This window comes from Cryptomeria japonica, chromosome 1 (assembly GCF_030272615.1).
Source record: "Cryptomeria japonica chromosome 1, Sugi_1.0, whole genome shotgun sequence".
In the NCBI taxonomy this organism is placed as follows: domain Eukaryota; kingdom Viridiplantae; phylum Streptophyta; class Pinopsida; order Cupressales; family Cupressaceae; genus Cryptomeria; species Cryptomeria japonica.
Window position 1 is genome coordinate 298,393,254 of NC_081405.1, and position 25,212 is coordinate 298,418,465.

Consider the following 25,212-nt stretch of genomic DNA (forward strand, 5'->3'; position numbering starts at 1 on the left):
GGATGCGATTTTGTAGACACTTTGCATTTAAATATATCTAGAATCAGCTTGTTTCTTTTGTGTTATCATTTATTGACTCATTGGATGCATCTTCTCATTAAATTTTGCAAAACAAATGCATTTTTTATAAAATTTAAGCGTGTTTTTAAGTTGCTGAGTTTTTCGCCGAGTTTTTTCGAGTTTTTCCTGAGTTTTTTTCCCAGGGGCTTGGCAAGTCGAGCCGAGTCACGAGTAGTCCAAGCTCATATAATTGAATGACACCTTCAGAACTGCTGGTATCATTAACTCTATCAGTCATAACATATCCTCAATTGTCAAAATCCGGAAAGCTGATCAAGATAAGTTCCATTATTCGAATTAATCTCAGACTTTTATAGTAAAATATATCTAATTCTGATAAAATTGTATTTATTAATATATTACTATTCTAATTTGTGGTTAGAATGGATGTCTCAGGTTTAAATTAAGAGAAATCCCAAGTGGGGACATTACATTATCTTTGCATTTCTTTAAGGCCTTGACCTTTAGATGGCTTGCTTTTAGCCATTCTTTGGGCTTATCTTGATCTTCTTTATCAAGAACAACAGCCTTGAGCATCTCCTCTACATTAGTTGACTTCATCTTTTGTGAAGCTGAAATGTAATCTTCCCACATCATTAGGCTTTCTTCAATGTCCATTTGCATTTGATGTGCTAGACTCGCCTCATCACTAATTGAGTGATAGCCTTTTATAGCCTTCTTAATTACTCGATCTCCCAAGTTATGTGTCTTCTCTCCATTCTTTGGCAGTTGAGACGAAGCTGAAAGGATCTATATGTTGAGCATCCTTATTTAATGCAGCTTGTAAACACAGCTAAGGAGTGGTAGAGTCTACTGGACCAACTAGATGATTTACATATGTTGTGAGTTGTGTGACCTGGGCTTTCAATTCTAATTTTGTAGCCTCATCCTTCTGCATTCTCTTCAGAATTGTAGTGATAGCTTGTTGCAGAGACTACTTTTCCTATGCTCCAGTCTACAGTCCAAATATATTTTTTGAATTTGGTAATGACTGGCTTGCATGTCTTTTACAGGTTTATCCACCAGAGGAATTGCTACTTGAGCAATCTTGTGTTCTTGCTGATCAATGCTTATGGTAGACAATCTCCTTGCTCTCTTTCTTCTACTTCCAGGAGTTCTGAATGCTTCCATCTAAGACTGAGAAATCTTCTTCCTCCAGCAGTAGATGAGTTGACTGCCTCTAAAACTATAGTCATTACTAGAAAAATAAGCAACAAACAAGTGGATCCTTAAGGGAGACTCCCAACACTCTTACTTTCACCAATCAATAAGGACTAGGCAACACATAGATTCTCATACGGAGATAGCCCTTGATAATGGGAAACAAATTATAGATCTGTAGGAAATAACAAATTATGCAATAGAATACATCAAAGCACACCTAGCTGCTGCAAGAGAGAAGAAGAGATATACAAAGCTGTGGATCTTCTAAATCAACTACCTTAGTGCATAATACAGGGGGGGAAATGATAGTTTGCTTAAATCCGTTTATGGGGTATAGTCAAAAACCACTGTTTTCTCTTTCAGTCTGGATAAATCTCTGGGGCTGGTTAAATTCTTAGCTCTATTGAATCATGTCTTAAAGGACGCCATAAAACAAGACATGATACAAGTAGTCAAGGAACCTTGGACAAACAAGAAGATGATCAGTACCGCTGAGATCAATGCCATCAGAACAGTGTTGATTCCAAAGATTGTGCAAGCTTCAAAATGGGATACATGCATGCCAGTTGGTTTGCAATATGGTATGCAAGATTATATCCAAGCTCTTTGCATCTCATCTTAAACCGCAAACTCATCATCAAAGTTGCATTTTTTCCATGACAACATGGAAAGAATGGCAGGTAAATTCTTACTGTAAGAACCACTTGGACAAGACATCCAAACACTGCTCTGATCCTGATTAAAAAAAAGAAAGAAAAAACACCTAAATGCCCATCATTCCAAAAATCCACCAAATTGATCAGGGACATGTTTTTTGGAAAGTTTGGATTAAACACAACAAAGGAATCATGCAATGTACAATGATCTTCTCTAACACAAGTGAAACATGCCAAATTAGCAGATTAGCAGGTCCCTTAATTTGATATGTTCTTTGTTAGCAGAATTGCTCATAAAGTGTTTTTTAAATTTCCTCAGGGCTTACCTGTTCCTTCAACATTGTTGTGTGTTCTAATCCTGCAGACTTTCACTACTGAATCCAATCCCATTAAGTAAATGTTAAAACAGCGGCTCCAATAAATGTTCAAGCTCCTGTCCTTCAGCCCTATTTCCATTGCTGATCCCTTAAGCAGCACAACTCCTGCCCCTTAAATTCAAGTTCAATGTTTTCTGATTATCCAATGGCATTGCTGCTCAATGCTCCACTTATCATATGCTTTGCTGTTTCAAAAAGTCTCTTGCTCTACAGCCTTAGTGATAGCATGCTCTACGATAGAAAAATTTAGTCATTATCCATATGGTTACATGGTTCTCTTCTGTTTGGCTTCACTGCAAATTCCTTCTTGTTAACTGTGACTCTACAACCCATTAATAGGCGCAAATCTGGGAATGTACTGACTCAATCAAACAATTAAAAATAACTAATCATTAAACTAGTAATTCTAGTCAATTTACCTTACAACAAAACAAAGTACAAACTCGTATAACTTGTGTTTATCAATTTACTTTGTGGTCCATGTTGATTTCCTCCATCTTGTGCTCTTTGCAGCGATGATGAAATCAGCTATATAGAGGTGTTAAGATAGCTAGCTACTCTTGGCTTGGTGACAATATTTAGAGTCAAATCAATAAACTGGGTTTAGCTATCACAATTTTTGGTTGTCCACTTTGTTTATTAACCTCTAGGAACACCCTCTTGAGTCTAAGCTAAGCTGAAAGAGTAGGAGAGAAAACCCACTCATGTAGAATTGGTCTTCAACCCTCCATGGTATGTGGATGTGAAAGTTTCACTTCCATGATGACAACCCTGGCCTTGAAAGTGAAAATATGTTCTAGGAAGTGGAGCTGCGGTTTTGGGAGCCAACATTACCTAACGTGTAAATTGATACTTTTCTTAAAGATACACCTTATCATTATCTAATATACATTATATTTATTTTTTCATTGGGTAAGGCATGCATTGAGCCCCTATCAAAGCTACAACATATCATTCCCTGATTAATCATTTTATATAATATATATCGTATATTATTGAAGAACAACTGGATCTGCTAATGTTGACAATGGAGAAGAACAACACCCTCAAAACTGCTCACGCAGACAATGAAGAAGATTGGCACCCTTGAAAAGGAATGACACTTAAAAGCATTGTCTTTTCCAAGACTAGGGAATGCCTTAGAAATTTAGAATAGTCCAAATTCTTGGAAGGATACCCACATCATCAAGGATCCTATTGCAGTGTGCCATTTCAGTCTGTAGGTTTGATTTAGATTTAAACACAGACAAAAGATTGCATTACAAAGCCCAAATTTAAAAACCATAAATAGATTTGATATGACTCTAATGTCCACTGAAACTCAATTTAATTTGGCGAGATGCAACAACGTAGATTACTTGACTTTGAATTGGAGAATCAAGATACTTATCAAAGAAATCTGCTGAATCCAGTGATTTTGGCTGAAAGAAGGAAGTGACTAACAAGTACAAGACTTTTAGGAGGAACACTGTGCTCAAAAAAGGCATGATGCATTAAGTTATTTTCAAATAGGTTGTGTAACATACTTCGATTGAAAGTTTGTTGCTCCATTTTTCAATTTATTCTTCTTGATCTTCTGTCCTATCTATCAAATGATGCTTTTCTGGCTTTCCTTTTTATCGAATAAAATTATGCATACACTGAGAAATTTGGAAATTCCGATTAATTAGGTAATGAGTCAAGATTTCAGAGGAAAATTTCTGTCATCATATAAATGTGCACAGTGCACACAACTCATATAGTTTATCATTATTCATAGGTGCACACAACAGATTAGAGCAGCTGGTCATATTATAATTACCTAGGTTGCAGGGAAACGTCTCCCTAACCACCTGGTACGGGTATCCCGTACTGGTTCGCGTATCCAGTACCGGAGGTGCCTAAGGATTCTCTGGTGCATCTGGGAGACTTGGGTGGGAGACGGGAGCAAGTATCCTGACGAATCTTGGTCGGGAATAGTGACGCGTGACTTTTTCGCAACTTTTCCACCCGTCAAAACGCTGTTGCAACCCTAAAAAGTTTCTTTTTTTTGTATCAAAACACTGCCGAACACGTCTGAGTTGCGTGAATTATTTTATTCGGGCATTTTTAACCACACAAAGGGATTTTTGAGTTTTACGGGCGAGGAAGGGTAATCCAAATCGAATTTGTTCTGTGCGAACTGTGAAACAAAGGATAATCTGTAATCGCAATAATATTTTGATTTTCTAATTTTCATTTTGTTTACCATCGTTTTTTGATGGGTTCTACGATTTTTTTGGGTTATACGATTTTTCACAGTATATGAACTGTGAATGTTCAATGGTTAATACCATCGAACATTCACAGTTTATATACTGTGAATTTGTTTTTGCATTTATAATGTATTTCACCGTATATAAACTGTGAATGTATCGAACATTCACAGTTTATATACTATAAAATAAATGAAAAAGAAAAATTTCACAGTTCATATACTTAAAATAAAAAATATTATCATTGCTTAAATAGAGTAATATTAAACAAACTAATTTATTTCAAAAAAATTAATTTTCAATGTTTCATAATACTTCTAATTTAATTTTTTTATATACTAATACTCAGTATTATAAATATTTTTACCAGAAATTACTATATTATATAATAATTCTGGTAAATTACTAATTAGTAAAAAAAATTTAAAAATTATATACTCACACCTGCCAATACATGTTTCACATTTCACATTTCACATTCTATACTCATTTCACATTTATGTACCTAAACTTCCTAGTTAATGTTAATTATTGTTTTGAAAGTTCAATGTTATTATATTAAATATTCAGATTTTCTATAAATTATTAAATTATATTAAAAAAAAATTGGTGTCTCCAAGTACCCCCGTCTCCTATTTTGAAAAAATAACCGTACCAGTACCAGTACCAGTCTCCGACGTCTCCAAGTACCCCCGTACCCATGCAACCTTGATAATTACTAAGAAAATAATCAATTACAAGATATCTAAAGAAAAGAAATATGACACCCCGAACTAGAAAGAAATTTAAAAGACTAACTATGAATTAGATTTGTCATCTTATAGAATATTTCACTAATGATGCAGAATTTTAGTGGCCAAATGTTCAACTATTTGAATATATATCTTTATGCAAATACTGACATGTTCAAATTAACTTACATTCTACCTACCCATTGTGCTCCATTCCAAGTTCTTTCAATTCCCATTTGACATTTGAAATTCGTTCCACATACCTGAGAAATGTAAATGCCAACCTTAGATATAACTATCTTGCATCAAAAGTTTTGTTGTTTAACAGAACACTTGAATTCTACTGAACAAAGAAAATACAAGTCATAAAGTGAATAACAATACTTATAAGGCCCTCTTAATCCTCATGAAAACAATTCTTTTATAGGTACCAGTACAATTATTCACCATCCTAAAGTAGTCGTCAAGTTGTTCTGGTATTGCTTCACTATGTGACCTTATAGATTACTACAATTACATAAGCTGGTGAAATTTATAGAATAATATGGTATTGTTAACAATTGTTTTATGCTAATTCATGTTGTTATCCTTAGCTAAGATAGTGTACGTAATAGAGTTATTATAAAGAGCTAGAACAATGGTGTATCCTAACTGACAAAGGTTGGTCCCTCAACTAACACAACTGCTGTCAGGGTAATGGCACTGATTTTATGATAGGTCCTCCCTATACGGCTAGCATTGTATTCAATGAAAGCATCATTTGTGTATTCTAGTGCAATTGTTCTTTATATGCATTGTGATCTGAATCCTTGTCTATATTATGATTTGTGGTTTCATGGTGTAAATTCGATAGTTGACAAAATGTAATTAAAAATTATTAGAATTATGCTGATATTAATAATTATTACGTCTCTAGCTTTTTCTTTGAAGATTTCCTCAATTCCTAGGTTACCAATTCACTCCTAGAAACCCTCGAACGAAACCTGCTTCTAAACTAGCCAAGATCCTCCACAGGGCCATCAAGGGTCCTACAAAATGGGCACATATTCAGCCAGGTCTCTGTAGAGAAGGTCCAGAAAAACTCACCTTTTTATAGGACTCAAATAGAAACCCGGAATGAACCTAGACAAAAAATGCTAATTTTAATTATTATTTTTCTTCTTTTTGGCTCCTACATCAACTATTCAACCTAAAAGTGACATTTAAACCAGAGTTCCCAGACTCGCCGCGAGGCAGGCAAGTTCGCCAAGTTGGCGAGTCAAGCCAAGCTCGGCGAGTTTTGCTGACTTGCGGCTCGGACTCGACGAGTTTTGCCAAAACTCGCCGAGTCCGAGCTCCAGGACTCGGCCGTGCGAATGGGCAATTCCGATTTTAAAAAACAAAAAAAATAAAAGCTTTTTCATTTGTTTTTTTTACCTTTCTCTTTCATATAACCCTAAAAGGTCTTCTAATTGTTAGTTGTGAGAAGAAGAGAGGAAAAGTGAGAGAGAGGAAGGAAAACAAGAGGCCATAGGTTTGCAACCAGCAAGGAAGAAGAGCATCAAGGAGACCACAAATCACATTAGGGAGGCCCTAGGCTTGCATTGAGAGCATCAAGGAGTCCAAAGCAAGACTTCTCAACTCATTTGAAAGAGGTAAGGTAGATTTTGCTGGTTTTTTTGGGTATGTTAATGGATTTTTTTCATTTGTTTGTTAATTTTTTTTTAGTTTAACAGTTAACTTTCCAAATCTTGAATGTTTTTATTTTTTTAGCTTAATTACAATCAGAGAAGTAGAATAATAGCAAAGTGCAAACCCTACATTTTTTTAGAAAAAAATTGTAAACATGTATTTACAATTTTTTTTTTTTTGAAGTAGGGTTTGCTGATTTTTTCTATTAGTTTATAACTTTATTAAATTTTCTTATTGCAGCAGCCTTCACGTTTAAAAAACATTCATTTTTCACAATGCCTAAAAAGGATGAGGCTTGGAAATATACTGAAGACTTTATTGGCAGACAAAAAAATCAAACAAAATGTTTTTTTTGTAAAGAAATTAATTTTGGTGGCATCAATAGATTTAAATAGCATATTGCCGGCATACCTGGCCATGATATTGAGGTATGCAAATTACAAACTCCTGAGGCAAAACGTTTCTGTTATGTCCAATTAGAAACACATGAACAAGAAAAGTTAACTAAGAAGAGGCAATTGGAAGAGTTAAGTGCTATTGGCTCCCATGCACCCACATCCGCATCCGCATCCACATCCGTAGGCTGTGTTGGAGAGGGTTCTTCCATGCCTCCCTTTCGCCCTAGTGCTTCTGCTAGTGCTAGTGCTTCTACATCTACTCCTCCTAGTGGCACTATTACCTTTGGCCCTAGAGTTCAGAAATCCAGGTTGGATAGTTATTTTGTGCCTTGTAGTACTCCTGGGGCACAACCCTCACTTGAGAGCATGGGTTGGAACAAGGAGGTTCATGATGTTGCAAGAAAACAAATTTGCAAGTTTTGGTACTTTTGCAACATTCCATTTATTGCAGCTAGGTAATTCTTTTTGATTTGATTGCTTTAAGTTTAAAAGTAAATTTATAGTTTGAAGTTGAACTCTACTTTGTCTAATCATAATCTATTTGTGACAGGTCTCCTTATTGGCAAGGCATGGTAGATTCCATAACCATTTGTGGTGCGGGGTTTAAAGCCCCTACCGATGCTGAGTTAAGTGGCCCCCTCTTGTTACAAATGGTTGAGGATATGAAAGTTGAGCTAGAGGACCACCAACAATCTTGGAGCCAAAAGGGTTGCACCATCATGACAGATGGTTGGACAGATAGGAGGAATAGAACACTCCTAAATTTTCTTGTTTCCTACGGAGGTGATTGACCTTGATTCATTCTAATTTGTACTTCCTTAAATGCATTGAATAAATTAAATTTTGATTTGTTGAAAGTTTGAAACTCTATTTTCAGGATCCACCATGTTCTTGAAATCTATTGATGCTTCCTCACATGTGAAAAATGCCACATACTTATGTGAGGCTATTGAGGAAGTCATACAAGAGGTGGGGGAAGAAAATGTGGTGCAGGTGGTGACAGATAATGCAGCAAGTTATGTTGCTACAGGTAAATTTTGAACTTTTCAAGTCTTGATGGAGAGGCATCTATGATTATTTAAAATTTTCTTAACACATCAAAATTTCTAATTAACTTAAAATTGCTGCAGGTAAACTTTTGATGGAGAGGCACCCAAAAATTTTTTGGTCTCCTTGTGCGGCCAATTGCCTTGACCTCATGTTGGAGGATATTGGTAAGCTTGAATGGGTGAAATCAATAGTTGAAAAGGCCAAAAATATCAGCAAGTTTATCTACAATCATGCATTGGTCCTTAGCATTATGAGGCAATACACGGGGCAAAAGGAGTTGGCTTGTCCTGGTATCACGAGGTTTGCCTCAAACTTCCTCACACTGAAATCCTTGATAAAATCAAAGGCGGCTTTGAGGCGTATGTTTGTTGGTGAGGAGTGGACTTCCTCATCCTATGCTACAACCACTACAGGGATAGATGTGGTAAATTGCATTTTTGATGAGCCAGGTTTTTGGACCCCCTGTGGAGAAACCGTGCAAGTAAATTTATTACAATTTAACATTTAGTATCTACTATCTAGTATCTACTATTTAGTAATTTAATTTTAATTTCTTAACAATTTAACTTTGCAATTTTTCTTTTTTTTCTAATTTAATTTGTGACTTAATTGTTTTTGTTTAACATTATGTGTAGGTCATTGAGCCCCTCGTAGTTCTCCTACGAGTTGTTGATGGGGAGAAGCCCTCTATGGGCTATATATATGAGGGTATGGATAGGGCCAAGGAGGCCATTAGGTCCATATATGCAGGAGATGAGGATAAGTATGACCCCATTTGGGAGATTATTGATAGGAGATGGCAGAACCAGCTTCACAGGCCCATCCATGCAGTAGCCTATTACCTCAATCCGACATTTCGATTCCATGATGACTTCAAGGCGGATGAGGAGGTTCTTAGTGGCCTGTATACAGTGGTTCAAAAGTTGTGTACTGATGGCACAGCCTCAAGTACAATGCTCCAACTGGATAAAAATAATAATCGAGAAGGGGCAATCTTCGCAAGCAGCATGTGCATAGAGGCTCGAACACAATTGCAGCCAGGTAGAAATATATGTAAACTTAAGATTCTTAAGTTTATGGCTTATGCATTTTAATTTTTGATTTTATAATCTAGCCTTAAAGATGGAAATGAGTTTGATTTTTTTTTTCTTTTTCGTTATTTCAGATAGATGGTGGCAAATGTTTGGGCCCTCAACCCCAAACCTTCAAAAAATTGCCATCCGTATTTTGAGCCAGCCATGCAGCGCTTCTGGATGTGAGCACAATTGGTCCATGTTCGAGCACATCCACTCGAAGAGGCGTAATAGATTGTCTGTGGAGAGGTTGAATGATCTTGTTTTTGTTCATTACAACCTCCGTCTTAGGACCAGACAGATTTTGGACACTGACTCCTCTCCGATCACTTTAGCGGAGATCGATCCAGAGTCTGAGTGGATCACTGAGTCTACCGATCCCGTCTTCACTAAGGAGGACCATGAGTGGGTTGACCAGGCAGACAAAGAGGCTGAGGCTGTGGCTATGGCAGAGGAGAAGGATAGAGCACGATCCGGCACACACACCTCACAGGCGGAGACTATGGCTTCTCAGTCATCCAAGTCCTACCTTAGACGCATTTGTAGGAGGCAGATAGACTACTCTGAGGCTGAGGATGAGCTAGAGCCTGAGCCAGAGACTTGTTTTTGTTTACAGTTATATATATGTTTGGGAACATTTGATGTCATGGATTTTATATACATTTGACAACATTTATAACTCTATATATCTATGTTTTCTATTTCCTTCAGCTACAATTTACATTTCTACGCATGTGATGGATGTATGTTTATGTATGTGATCAAATTAACTTCTATTTGATGATGTTATAGTGTCTTTAAGCTTTATTCAATAATGGGTGCATGAAACAAGTTTTAAATCATTAAAAATCTCTAAATTTCAAGGGTTTTTTATTTTGCCGAGTCATAGCCGAGTCACGAGCCGAGTCGGCCTTGCCGAGTCTGAGCCGAGTCTGAGTCTGGGATCTTTGATTTAAACACATTAAAAGAAACTTATATTACCTTATTTTGAATGCAAAACACAGAAACCAAGTACACTTGTTGAACTCTACTCTTGCTTGGCATTGCACAAATAAAGTTTAAGATTTGCTCATAGAAAGTTCCAAAGCAATTGGATTGCTGTTCCTACATGTGTACAAGAGCCATTTTATACCAAAGAGATCATAGAGGAAGATTGTTGTATTGAAGGTAAGTTTTAATCATTGTTCACTTACAATACTGGCAAGAAAGGTGAGCAAAATTAGTAAGGCTCCAAAAGGGTACAAGGGCCCAAGTTATGAAGTCTATAGCACCTTATTGGAAAGGGGGATGAAACTTGTAGAAGATTGAATGGAACTCATTAGGAATTCATGGGTTAAGATAGGAATGTCCATCATTTCAAATGGATGGATGGATGCCACAAAGGGGCAAGGTTGAAAGTTGTGAGTAGCTAAGTTCCCAAAGCACAAGTCCTTTATGAAAAGAGAAGGAAATGTCTCCCTTCTCATCGCCAAATTTTTAAAAAATTAGGAAATGTTTCCAGCATCGCCAAAGTTGGACAAGGGATGGCAAGGCATGTTAGGGAACGGCTAGCCCCTTACAACCCAACACACAAAAGACTGATTTTTTTAAACACAAAATTAAGAATAAAAATAAAAAATGGATGGGAGGACCCACAAGAACTCTCATATCCCTTACACAAAACCTAAACCAAAAGTTGAAACACTATCAGCTAAACTACAAAAATAAACTCATTCGTTCATTTTCCAACTTGTGAAGAGGAAAACAAAGAAAGAGAATAATTGTGAGGAGATAAGAGAACAACAGTGAGAAGCGAGCAAGATAGTGCCAAATCTACATCGTTTGAGGAAAGCTCGCTATCTATTGTTCAATTCCACAAATGCTTTTGCATTTCTTTTTTTGTCAAAATTTCAAACACTTAGGAAGGGTATTTTTCTTATTTTTTGTTTAATGTTTGCAATTCTAGCTGTCATTTGAATTTTTAATAATAAAAAAAAACAATGAGTAGCAGCAATGAGTGAAAAAAATTCAAATTCAATATAGCGCCCACAGTGGTAGAAGTAATGTTGGAGGTTCTTCTAGGAATAGGAGTATTGTGGGGACAATTGGTTCAAGTAATACATTTGAATTCCTCTCTGAGCTCCTTAACATATGCAAAAGGGTTTTTTAATCTAAAAACAATCTCTTTTACAATTTGTAACACAAATAGGTAAAGACAAGGGAAAAAATGCAGGTAGCAGCAGAGTATAGCTATGTCATTCATTTGTGCAATGAGGACTATAGGGGCATCTACAAGAGGAATTGCTCTTATCTTTTGTGCTTAGATGGACAAGGGGTAAAACGCTGTAAAAAAATAACCTTGGCTAAGAAGGCCGATGTGACTAGGTTGCACATAGAAGGTGACGCAAGAACGAAGGGAATTTCAGTAGAGTTTATGCAGCCTAGTGTGTCATTGCCTGCCTATCCATAGATGTTGAGATTCAAAAAGAAGATGGTTCTACCAAATGAAAGGAAAGGGCCACTACTATTGAAGGCATGTTTAATATGCAACAACAAGAATGGCCAAATTTTCTATTGCCAAATGTTTCTATGCCAATGCCATAACATTTCACGTGGCACACTCTTCATATTTTAGACAGATGTTCAAAGATGCAGTTGTTGTTGGACGTTCATTTCCCCCCCTTAAAGAACATAAGCTCTACACCTTTGCCCTTGATATAGAGTATTCTAAGTGAGTATAGTGATGGAGGAGATGAGACAAATTTGGATAAGAGATAGTTAATCTATCATAATGGATGGGTGGGGCCCTTATATGAAAATATCTACTTCATAACTTATTGCACTAAGTCCCATTGATTAAATTTGGTCATTCATGTACACTAATAAAATTTCTTTCTTTCACTTTCTTTCTCTTTCCTTCTAAATGTACTGGTGACCAAATTAATGACTCTTTAAGTTCTAACTTGTTTAAGACCAGACCTATTGGGGATGACCCTTCGGTGAAATGGTGGGGCTTCTTGCCCGCGGTGCCTACAACCTAGGTTCAAACCCCACGGGTTCATCTCTACCATGTTAAAAATGGAGTACCCTTACCTTGGGGAGAACCTTGGAGAAATAATGGGGCTTCTTACCTGTAGTGCTTACATCCTTGGTTCAAACAAATATTTTTTGGGGATGACCACTCGGTGCAGCAGTATGCTGCGAGCCTCCTTTGTGGGAGGCCGGGGGTTTGAGCTCACTCAAGCCTCCTTGCTCCGTTTGAACCCACCCAGCTATGGTGCACAGAGGTGATGTCATGGACTAGTTGCTGGCTGTGGACATGCGCGTTTGACCACGACTGCCAGGGTGGAGGTGTTAATTCCTCTTGAGCTGGTTCGTCATTTCCACTCCACACAGGTCGAGGTAACGATGATGCTGATTGTTCGTGTGGGGCCCTTCTCTGTCGCTGTCAGAAGTGTTAATGCCTCTTCCACCAAGCACAGGTGCAGGTGCATATGGTGTGCAAGGAGGAATTGGTGGTTGGTGCTCACATGTCCAAGCTTGGTGAGAATGGAGTATACTAGACAGGAGATAAGGAGGTCACCCCATTGGAGAGATAAGGAAAGCTTTCAGAGAGATAAGGAGTCAAGCAGCCCCACACACAGGCAATGGAGAGATAAGGTGTTGCCTGGGTGTGGAAAGACGGAGATATAGATAGGTCGGCACAAGGAGTTATAAGGGTGTTAATGCCAATTATACCTGAGGATGAAACCCCTCAAAAATGCTGTCTCACTAGTTCATAGCTCCAATCAAAAGAGATTTGGCTTCAGCCCATTACCAAGCAAAAAAACAAAGGTGAGACCCTTATACTAACTATAATATAACAGATTGCAAAAACTCTTTAACACTTGATAATGATTTCACTGGAGACTCTAAAATATTCAAGACTTGAAGTAGCTTCACTAATTACAAATAAGTATTAACTTAGAATAACGACAATATTTGTCAACTCAAGATTTAAATAGTTGATGGTAATCGTAACTGGTGAGAAAGAAGGTGAGGACAAAGCTGATGTAGAGGAAACAAAGGCAGATCAGTGTGAGGTTGTAATGTCCCTGATTTTTAAGTGACAATTAATTAAATTGATTTTTATTACGTTGTCAAAAAAATAAAAGATATATTCAAATGATGACTTAATATTAATTAATTTAATTAAATAATAATAAATTAATAAAATATTATTAATTAAACAAAGTTCCCCAAATGTGGTCGGCCTAATAGTCTAGAAGCTTCTTGGAGCTCTTTATAAGGTGACAAGAGGGAAAAAGTAAGGCATGCTTTTGATTTGATAAATGTTTTATGCTTTTTAGGGATGAAAATCTTCAAGAGTTCAAAAAACGGGCTGGACACAAACCTAGTTCTTCCAAGGGGTGGATTCATGACAGAGTCTACATCAGTGACAAATTTGTAAAGTCTCCGTTGGAGACAAATTTGCACTACTAAGGGATTACAGATATTAAGGTTCAAATTATACTTTCATATTGTCAGTTTCTAAAGTCGGAGTCAAGGGACCTTTTATTGGTGACCTGGTTGTATGTCTACTTGACCAGCCCGATATTGGTAAGCCACTTGATCAATATTACTTGTAGCATATTTAGCCACCATCCATTCATGTTAATGGAGATGACTGGGAAATATAATTATAACCCTATCGGCATGGCGTAATGATTTGGTGCGGTGCAGGAGGTGTCTAGGAGGGACAACCATAAGACAGCACATATATGGCAGTGATTGGAACAATACTTCCGTGAAGCTTTCTGTGGTATGAGATAAGAGTTTGGATTGACTGGAACTCGATATCATCTACTATAACTGGCACAAATGTTATTTAATGGGATGGAGGACCGTATTATCTCTTTGGCAGGGACCTTCATACTTCGGCATAGTCGGATTTACTAGTGCACAAGTCCGGAGCTATCATGATGACTATTTAAAGAAGCTGATGCAAATAACATAGCCGTGGGTTTGATAATTTGGCGTGGCTTGGGTAAACATTACAGGAGTCAAGTAAGAAGCCAACAATTAATCCCAGCGCCTTCCAACACTAGGGATTTATCCCTGGATATTTAATACCCTTGTTAATTGAGACGTGGTGCATTATATGAGCCTTGGGTTGAGCCGTTTGGAGCTTATTAGTGTTTGCTGGCATTGATACCGTGGATATCTTGGGGGATTGTCATCTAATCAGCACAAGTTCTGAGGCCTTTTGCTATGCCACTATACAAGGTCAGGCTGCACGTTTCAGATGAATGAATTGTATCGTTATAGCTAGGTATGCATTGAATTCCACTATTGTAATCACTGCTCAAGACAACAATTGCTGCTCAGAATTGAATATTACAGTGATTAAGCTGCTATCTTTCATCTGTGACACTATCTTTCACTGTTATCTTAATTACTTCTGTCTGAGAAATATTTGGAAATTGTTAAAACACTAGTCTACTTGTCAGAAATATTGTATGGTGAAGACGGGATATTTCAGAGACTATTCAAAGATCACTCATTGAAGAACTAAGCACTAACAGCACAAAAGAAGGGGACGCATTTTGGAGATAGGGTTGGTAATTTCAGAGGTCAGGAGGCAGCTCAATGTGCCTTTCAGCAAGGTTTTTTGAATTCTTCCACACCACTTACCTCTATTGTCATGGAGCAAACATAGTAGGATGAGGGCTTGGCTGGTAATTAGTTTGTCAAAAATGTCCTAAAACCTTTCCATTGTTGTGGCCAATTAAGTAAGCAACAAATGATTTAGAACAACATCAATCTTTCTCACCTTTTTGGTTAGACGCTACTAGTTATTAAGCTAATCCATTCAACTTCCAACTCTAATGGGGTTAACAAAGGAAAAGTTGATAGGGACAGTTCAAAGGAACAAGGTTCTTTAGAATTGCAACCAAGGAACCCATCTATTGTGGTAGCAAAGGATCAAGGGGGATCGACTACTTTATCATTGAGAGATGTTCCACTAAGTCTAGCCAACGACATGTCTAATTTGTTCACTACAAATGGTTTTTAAATTCAATCAGCGGGGATATTGGCAGCAAAACCTTGGTGTGTAGATGTTTGGGGAAGAGACCAGGTTTTGACAAGTTAATGTAGTGGATGTGACCTATTTAGAGCAATATCCCAAAGCCCTCTCTTTGTTAAAGGATGGTTCTTATTCAATTTTGAGATTATTGAGGAGCGTGATCTTGCATGGAACAATGACCCTTGGTTCTTTGAAAGGATTGGCATTTTCATATGCCCTTGGATTTCTTTGTTTGATCTAATAATGGTTCCCATAACAAAGATTCAAATGTGGGTTCCCTTGTATAACTTTCTACTAGCGATGAACGATCATGTTTTAATTCAACAATTAGTAAGAAAGGTAGGCAATTTTGTCAAAATTGATTAGTAGATGATTTCTAGAAAATAGATTTGTGAGTGTTTGCGTCCTGATGGATATATCTAAGTCTATCTTTCACTCCATTAGAATCTTCTCCTCTCAAGGATCCTATACTCCATTTATAATTTTTTTTGTTGAGCATCTTTCTCTTCTCTAGTTTGTAGCAAGGAAGAGGGCTGGCGGGTTGACAGGAGTCAATTGAAGATTGGAGCTTGGTTCAGACTACGGAGTCAATTTGTCTAGATGTATAAGGTGACCTATTTAAGGAGGCCAATGGTGAGTAGGCGTGGGCTTGTAGAAATTTGCTAGATTTGAAAGAGATGGAAGAGGAAGATTGGTTAGCTTCCACTGACATTCTATCTATCTCTCAAATGATAAGTAAGAAAAACAAAGCTAATTTTAGGTCTACCCCACAGTGCAAGGGGAAAAAATTGGAAGGAAACAGATTGTGATTGTAACCTCAAGATTTTGTTGATGAAGTATGCCAATGCTCTTTAGAAAGCTTATATGCCAAGCAAAAAAAGAAAAAGACCCTCCCCATTCAACTCAAAGATGCAAATAAATGAGGAATTGATTAGTGAGCAAAGTTTTATCTGATTAGCTTGTTTGGATATTTGTTAATAGCCATAAAACGACGTGATTAGGCTATTTCACCAGCAACGAAGCATTGAAATATTATGGATCTCTTATAATTTAACTATTTGATGAAAAAACTATCCACCTATGCATTTACAGTGATCAGTTCAATGCATTACATAGTGTAAGTGCTTCTTTTTTGACCTAATTGTCTACTAGGATAGCAATAGTAATAGATGAAATTAGTCTATATGCCTTGAGTGTGTGACCATGGATGTAAGTCTCTACTAGATGTCATCGTATGCCCCTAGTATGCAGGTCAAAATGAAATTCCTACCACTCTAACTACATGCCCATGATATTTAATTGAATTTTTTATTTTCTAATAATTTCTTAAGAAACTTCCATGTTTATCTCACCCACTGATATTTAGCAGCAACCGAGCAGTTGCTCTGTAGATGTGCTCTTTAAGATCAGAAACAGACTCCACCTGTTTCAATTCATTCATAAAACAACTTTAGATCCCAAATGGTAAAGCCACCATTAACAAGTTTATTATCAACACTGCATCCTGTTAAATACAAATAATAATACAAGAAACTGCCAACCATGTGGGAATAGAAGTCCTCAAGAGATGCTAAAGCACTCTGCGGAAGCATCGACTGGAGATGTGTTCTTGACCTGCGTAGAATTTGACCAATACGAGTAATTGACTCTGCAGCTATACAGCTTTCCTGCAAAAAATTCAGAAATGATTTGTCTATTGTAACCGACCTACTGCCATTAAGAAATTTGCGCATATGACAAAAATTGATTAGAAAGAAAAAAACCATAAGCCTCATAGAAGATTGGAAAGAAAGAAAAGTTTCCAGAGATCCCTTTCAACCAAGAGCTCTTCTTTTAATACTCCTTTCAACAAAATTATTGTGTCCAGAAATAAGACCATGCAGTTCTCTACTTAATTAAGAAATTTGAATGTCAACTTTGATATATGACATTATAGATCTGCATGGATAATCTTGTCTGAAATATTGTCTAATTTAACTACAACACAATCATCCCAGTCATCACTTTATTAAAGAAAATGTAATGTTAAATGCTAAACTTATTGAATATGCTGAAAATATACAAAGGCAAGGAAGTAGTGCTGAAGACACCAGCACCATACAAGTTTAAAAAGGAGTGTGTTTTAGGTTCAGAGCCATGGACAAAAAGTAAATTGGGCAGTCAGATTGGACTGAACCTTCTCATCATCAACATCGTATAAAATTCAATACGGCTATCCCAACAAAAAATGATTTTCATCCAAGACATTCTGTTGTAAACCGAAAAATTAAATGAATGATTATTCACATTATTAAGGGATGGAGGTGACTATTGATGTTTTTATCTCTTTCCCTTGTAATTATTAATCATCGTTCCACATCCTTGGGGATCAGTTCCATAGGAAACTTGTCTTGTCCCCTAGGAGACAAGGATTGTGGCATTTAAGAGGGGATATTCCCTTTAGGTCGGATCTAGGAATGTCCTCACTATGCTCCATTTCTATTCCTCATAGAAACATGGGAAATAGTTCCTCCATTCCCATGGGTCGCACTCAATCTAAAAATATAAAATTGAAAACTCTCAAACAGAAAAATAAAATAAACCTCACTTAAATACTAAACACATCTCCATTTTAAGCAAATTATAATACAGCCCTTGCATCTATTCAGACATTTCTTATGCAAATGCTATCCAATGTTCTTAACTTTGAATTTCAGGATACATCTTGCTTTAGAGATGAAGTCATTGAGCTACATTGTTCAAATCTTTTGGCAATGTCTTTATTAATATTTCTTTGTAATTATACTTCATAGTGATTTAATGCCTATAATCACAGGTTGATTGAACAGTGCTTTAATGTCTATGTTTATGTGTATGGATTTATCCCATGTGGACTCTACCTCATAGATCACTGGTTTTGTGACTCTATTTAAGGAGGTCAGTTGTACTATGATTGTAACTGTAGTGAACTGATTATTGTGTCAGTATTCAAATAGCAGATTAATAATTTATGATTCTTAATTTACATTTATTATATTTGTTATTTATGTTGCACCTTTTCCCTTCAATATGCAGGTCCTATGTTAAGTGTTTTCCTGACATGATATCAGGATACATGCATCAAAGCAAAGTCTGTGTTTTATGCAGGTCTTCTGCATTAGATAAACACAATGTCACTTTGTGTGTGTGTTTCAAATTTTCAATTCATCAGCTTTGGGTGAGGTTCGTAGTCATGTGTGAGTTTGTGCCTGAGCTACTTAGATATATAATTCTTCAGATATGAGTATGTTTTCAGACCTGAGATAAACCTATCATATGGTTGGGTCCCAATTTATAGCTTTTCAATGTACTGACTACATGCTTTCTGTTCTTAGTGATCGACTGAGGCAGAGTTTGATGCTGACAGTGTGCAAACATCTTCTTGCGAGCAGTTAAACCAAAAAAAACCAACATTACAGAGGAACATGCAAGGGTCTGTTTGATAGTGCAGCGCACAGCAGAGTTTTCTGATGTGTTTAAGCACCATTTTCATAATGGCCACAGCTGTTACGGGCAAGAATATAATTTGTAGCTGGGGTATTTGTAGCAGCAAAACACACAGCTTTCTAGAGAAAACAGGGAGGATTGAAAAGACGGCACATCGACAAGGATGGATGGAGAGACTGCTTAATATATGAAGCCTAATAAAGTTCTTATGCAGAAATTAATAGTAATATTAATATAGACTGCAATATGTATGACAGTGTAATAATGCTTTCTATCACTAACTGTTCATATGACGATTAAGTAAATTATATGATGGAGTCTGCAATACCTTTCAATCTCACCATCCAATTATGGAGGGAGACTACAAGGAAGCAAGAGTACTAGGCTCCAGCAAGTACGCCAACCCCGAGTGTGGGCCAAGAGACCAAGTTGACAAGGTCCTTGGTGCTCTTGGGCTTGTTGGAGAGGGATAGACTCGAGGCACCTTGTGTGATTCTCCTTGAGCTCCATATGAGAACAGGCATAGGGAGAGAAAGGGTTGTTGAATCCTTCATATACACTTTGCAATATATTAAGAATGATGGATATATGTTCTATCATGACATAATGGAAATATTGTCTAATTTGTTGTACAGGTTCCAGGCCAAGCTTTAGTTGACATTAGTGTCCTTCTATTGTTCTCTCCATGTACTAAATTTTTGATTCTAGGACTGAATATAAGAGGGTCCCATTAGGGGACATTACAGGTTTGTAGTCATGTGTGAGTTTGTGCCTGGGCTTCTTAGATATATAATTCTTCAGATACGAGTATGGTTTAAGACCTGAGATAAACCTATCATATGGTCGGGTTCCAATTTATAGGTTTTCAATGTACTGATGAAATATCCCAGACCAATTTTTTTCAGTTTTTCAATTACAAAGAGTAATGCAACACACATCCCTCAGGGTTAGCACTTAAACCAAAACGATGCGGAAAACAACTCTAACCAAGAATGTACACCAGGATCCCGGGTTGGGCAAGGCGTGAGCATATGGTCAGAGGGTCTTAAAGCATTCTGAAAGTAACTCTAACCAAGAATGTGCCCAAGATGGACTAACATATGGTCAGAGTATCTTGGTGCATGCTGAAAGCAACTCTAACCAAGAATGTGCCCAAGATGGACTAACATATGGTCAAAGGATCTTTACAATTACAACTGCTGAAAGGAAAACTCGACACCAAGCATGTGCTTTCAAACCCAGGGTGGGAATGGAGCTACCATATGGCGGAGATGCTAAGAACTTAGAAATGGAATTAAATGTAAATAACAAGCGTGAAATGAAAATGAGAAGAAATGCTGCCAGTACTACTGTTCAGTTTACAATATGATAGTAAATGCTTGCCAAGATCATAGGATTAAGACTATACAATGCTATAACAATATAGAAGGCTCTCCCGAGCTTAACAAAAATGATAAGTCCAAGAAATTCTACACAAGGATCAATCTTAATATTCTGATTTATGACAGACCTGCACGTGAAATGCTTAATCAGCAACACATGGAATCACTAAAATGCTCATTACTCTCTCAATACTAGTCCGAATGACCCAAAACCAAAAGCAATGGCTTCCTATGAAGGAGGCAACCCAACCAATACCAAGAAATCAGACATTAACCCAACAGATTATTTATCACGAACCCCAAGGCAATTCCCAACAGTGACGCCAGGCAAGAATGGTGATTCTTCTCTATAAAATAAAACACTTCATATTAGAATCTGCAAATTTGCACAAAGGAGCGCCCAGCCAAAACAAGAGGAAATATGCAATACCCAAAATGAATATGTTTTTATTTTGAAATATATGAGTGAAACTACAAATCTGCCCTGCTAACTGCGACTCCCGAAAATGAAATGAAATGCAAATAACTGAACTTCAAGCACAACTCAAGCTACAATGCAATCCCCACTACAAACTCTCACAACTACACTAAATCACCACTAGTTGCTATCTTTCAAGCAAGAAGCAATGCCAAGGCTAAGAGGCATTCATTCCTCGAAGCAACCCCAATACCATTCCGGCAGAGTAACATTACAATAGACATAAGATGTCAAATGGAGGGAAGATGCCTCCATTTATAAGCTTAACAAGGGATCTCTAGAGGCTTCTAGAAAGTGCGCCCTAATTTCACATTTGAATTTTCCTCCAAGAGATGGCGCCACTTTTAAAAGCTTAATTAACCTTTATTTTAATTCACTTCTCTTCATAAAGTTGGCACCCCTTTTCATAAGCAAGATTTTAGACCTTAGAAAATATTAAATCCCTTCCATGATGCATCCACCTTTGAAGACCACCTTTTATAACAACTTGAAGTGATGAAGCTAGGCCAAGGCGTCAACTTTAAAATATAACATTAAAACATAACATTATTTAAATGAAATGAACTTATCTCTCCAAAACCATCCCAAGGCCAAAAGTGACGAAGCCAACTGAACCAACTGAAGAAGAGAACCAACTATGTCGAAATAATCAAGACCACTGCCAGAAATAGAATTTACTAAAAATAGTAAATTCCAAAAAGTGCTCGGAACGCAAAGCCGGACATACCACTGTGAAGCCCTTTGAAAACCCAGAAAGAATCCGCGATCCAAACTCTAATTCACGAGCAACAACAAACTCCAAAATTGGAAACCCTAATTTCACCCATTGAGTAGCCTACGGGTCTCCGAAATAGGCCATCGGTCAACTGAAACACTACGCCTGAGAAGGGGACATTACAACTGACTACATGTTTTCAGTTCTTAGTGCTCGACTAAGGCAGAGTTTGATGTTGTGCAAACATCTTCATGCCAGCACTTAAACCAAAAAAAACCAACATTACAGAGGAACATGCAAGGGTCTGTTTGACAGCGCAGTGCACAACAGAGTTTTCTAATGTGTTTAAGCACCATTTTCATAATGGCCACAGCTGTTACAGGCAAGAATATAATTTGTAGCTGGGGCATTTGTAGCAGCAAAACACTCAGCTTTCTAGAGAAAACAGGGAGGATTGAAAAGATGGCACATCGACAAGGATGTGTGGGATGGAGAGACTGCTGTTTCAGCTCTCAAACACCACTTACAAAATTTCAGCACAAGAATGCCGTGGAAAGTGCAGAATTGCAGCAGAATTCACAATGCAAAGGAGCCCCCATTGGAGATCCCTGTTGTTGTTTGCAGACTTGGTTACTTGGGGCCCATGAATATCAATATAACACAAGTGCTTATATACAATTCACAAGTTAAACTCAAACAAAAAGTACATGCATCACACTTTGCTTTTTGGAAAGCTTTAAAACTAAGTTGTCGGGTTCATGGGTTTTAGGCCCCTAACATGGACTGGGTCCGCATGGGTCCAGGTTCATGCTGGGTCCATGCCTGGTCCAGCAAGGGTTCACCCCAGGGAACCCAGGGCCCCTGGGGTCAACCCTGGTCGGACTGAGGCACAAACGCAGGTGAACCCAAGTGACCATCTGGGTTAAGTCACATCAAAGTGACTTTTAACATTAAAAAAATAATTTTTTTTGTCTTTTTAATGTATTTAGATTTGTAATTTTGTATATTTCTTTAAATTTTTGCATATAATATGTATATATATATATATATACACACACATGTACGGACGAACCAACCCATGAACCCAAAAGGCAAAACAAATTTTGCCTGAACCCACAAACCAGGTTCGCACCATCGAACCCGCTCCCAAACCCGAACCGGTAACTTAGCTTCAAAACTCTTTACTTCCTAACAGAAAAAAGGTTATTAAAATGATTTTTCTAAGTTGCCAATTCTGATATGCGAACGGATATAGTTTTGGAGTTTGTAAACACTGGTATGGCATTCCCCCCCACCCCACTTGGGTACAGGTATTGGCTACACATATATATATATATATATATATATATATATATATATATATATATATATATATATATATAGAGAGAGAGAGAGAGAGAGAGAGAGAGAGAGAGATTTTTTTAAGATTTAAAGCTTTCAGCCTTTTACTATGCACCCTTTAATAAATCAAATTTCATGCCAAAATTAACTTATCAATTAGAATCTACTTTGATGGCATACACAAGTATACATTGATCAAATGAGTACAAAATCTGATTTAACTTCAAGGAAACAACATTTTCAAATCTATAAATATCATACCCCACAAAACCTCGTGTTTCCAAGATGGGGACGTCTCTGGGATGCGGGGACAAGAAGGGGATTTCCCTTGATTGTTCCTCCACCGCCGTCAGGACGCCGAAGACTTGCAGGGGACGCCGAGGACATCTAGATGTCTCAGGGATGCCCAAGAGTCTCCTATAACCCCCACTCAAAATCTCGAACCCTAAGCAAAAAATGGTGAGAAAATTTTGTGAAAATAGAATCCTTGTCTTTAAGTCAATCTCATTCTCTTCATCAGAATATATACAAGAAATATAACATTTAAGTATAAGTCACATTTCAATATGTCTTTTTCCTTTTTATACTTTAAGTTATATTTCATGTATATATTGCCAAGATGTTTGAGAGTGGTTTCAGATCTCTAGGAGTTATAATGTAAATTTTAGATTTTAGATTTATAAATTTTCAGAGTCAAATTTCAATAATCAGAAAGCTCCTATCAACATTCTCTCCCTCTCTCTATCACCCCTTAACTCTAGACCTATCTCTCTCCCTATCACTTTTCCTAAATCCCCTCTCTCTACCTCTCTCTATCTCACTCTCTTCTCTCTCCCCCTAGATCTAGCCCTATCTCTCTACATCTCTCTCTCAACCCCTCACCCCCACAAGAGGTGCTACCCTCAACATCGTTTTAGTGTTGCCCTCAAACCCCCATGAAACTATAAATCTAAGCAAGTAATAAGACAATGATGAATCATGATCATAACAATCTACATAATACATATCCCTTGGTTGCAAATCTCTGCATGTAATCAAGACCTTTGCAAGGGGCACTACCCCTTGACCCCAAACCTCCACCCACCATTCTTATTTTTTATGCGGTCATTTCCACGTTTTTATGTTTTTAAATTTTTTTAATTATTAGTTTAAGACTTTAAAATCAATTAGTGTGCCAAAGTTCCATTTGCAATTCTTATTGTTTATTCTTGGTTTGCACTTTGCTCCTAAAGTTTCAAAACTCTGCCCACCATAGTTAACATTCAAATTTTAAATTTTCAATGCAATCATTTTCATGTTTTTAATGTTTATTATTGTAAACTTTACGTAGTGGCAAAGTTTCATTTACAGTTCTTATACTTATTCCATCACATCTTTTTATAGCTAATTTTCCAAGTACTATATGTGTGGAACTAATACATCAACAAAATAATAATAATATTAATAATAATAGTAGTAGTTGTTGTAGTAGTAGTAGTAGTATTAGTGTGGAAATAATTAGAAATGAAGCCCCTAGCGGATGATCTTTCCCCAAAACTAATGTTTTTCTATGATGCTATCAGCCACCATGCAAATCAGTTAACCAAAAAATAAGAGAATGTTTTCAGTTCAATGCAAGCGTTGGATGAGAATGTCCACAACAAACCAAAAGGTTTTTTCCTGTATTCTTGGGATCCAATGGTTTTTCCTGATTCTTTGGTATGATAGTAGCGTTTCATAATTTTGTTCACTAAGAATCTTGGCAATGGATCTCAAAGCTGATTGCCATGCCCCCGAATTGACAATGTTAAAAAGCGAACCAATCCAGGCCATGAAATTGTCTTACAAAGTAAGACATCACAATTTCATGGGATTGAAACCTATGGTCAAATCATCCAGCCCCTATCAGGCTAGTCATCTTCTAACTCACATTTGGTTTGTTTAGCATTTAAGGGTGCAATGAATTTGTTAACAAATTATTAATTTCCAAGGATTAAGTGAATTGGTTCAATAAAGATAAAACGTGGATTACAAAGAGGCCACAATTAATTATAGAAAAGTGCCTCTTCACAAATGACATGACCAAAGGGAAAAGGCGTGATCCTCCAGCATAAAAGAAAGTGTATAAGAAACCACTCTAATGTCCAAAGAAGACCATCGATGGCATAGAGGATCTGATATATATTAAGACTGCTGTGGTATGGTCAATATGTACAAACTCTTGAATGCTATAACAATATTATATGTCTGTTTCTGCGCATTACTGTCTATATTACTACTTCAGCATCTTTATGATTATTTACATACTGTTGACATCACTATTCATATCATAGAAAATGTAAATCAGACCATTATATTCTGCTGATTCTTTATGTAATATATATATATATAT

At 37.0% G+C, this 25,212-nt stretch overlaps 1 protein-coding gene across 6 annotated transcripts in view; it reads right to left on the reverse strand.

The window, feature by feature from the left end:
• LOC131046440 (uncharacterized) overlaps positions 1-25,212 on the reverse strand; it is a 274,884-nt gene that overhangs the window by 63,034 nt on the left and 186,638 nt on the right. For 5 of the 6 annotated variants that reach the window (XM_057980187.2, XM_057980184.2, XM_057980185.2 and 2 more), the window contains 3 exons: positions 17,002-17,127; positions 16,813-16,883; positions 5,423-5,485 (listed from right to left, as the gene is read on the reverse strand). In XM_057980187.2, coding sequence (XP_057836170.2) covers positions 5,423-5,485; positions 16,813-16,883; positions 17,002-17,127 — 260 coding nt within the window. Of the gene's footprint in view, positions 1-5,411; positions 5,486-16,812; positions 16,884-17,001; positions 17,128-25,212 lie in introns of all 6 variants that reach the window. The other variant, XR_009106005.2, reaches the window with a different exon arrangement.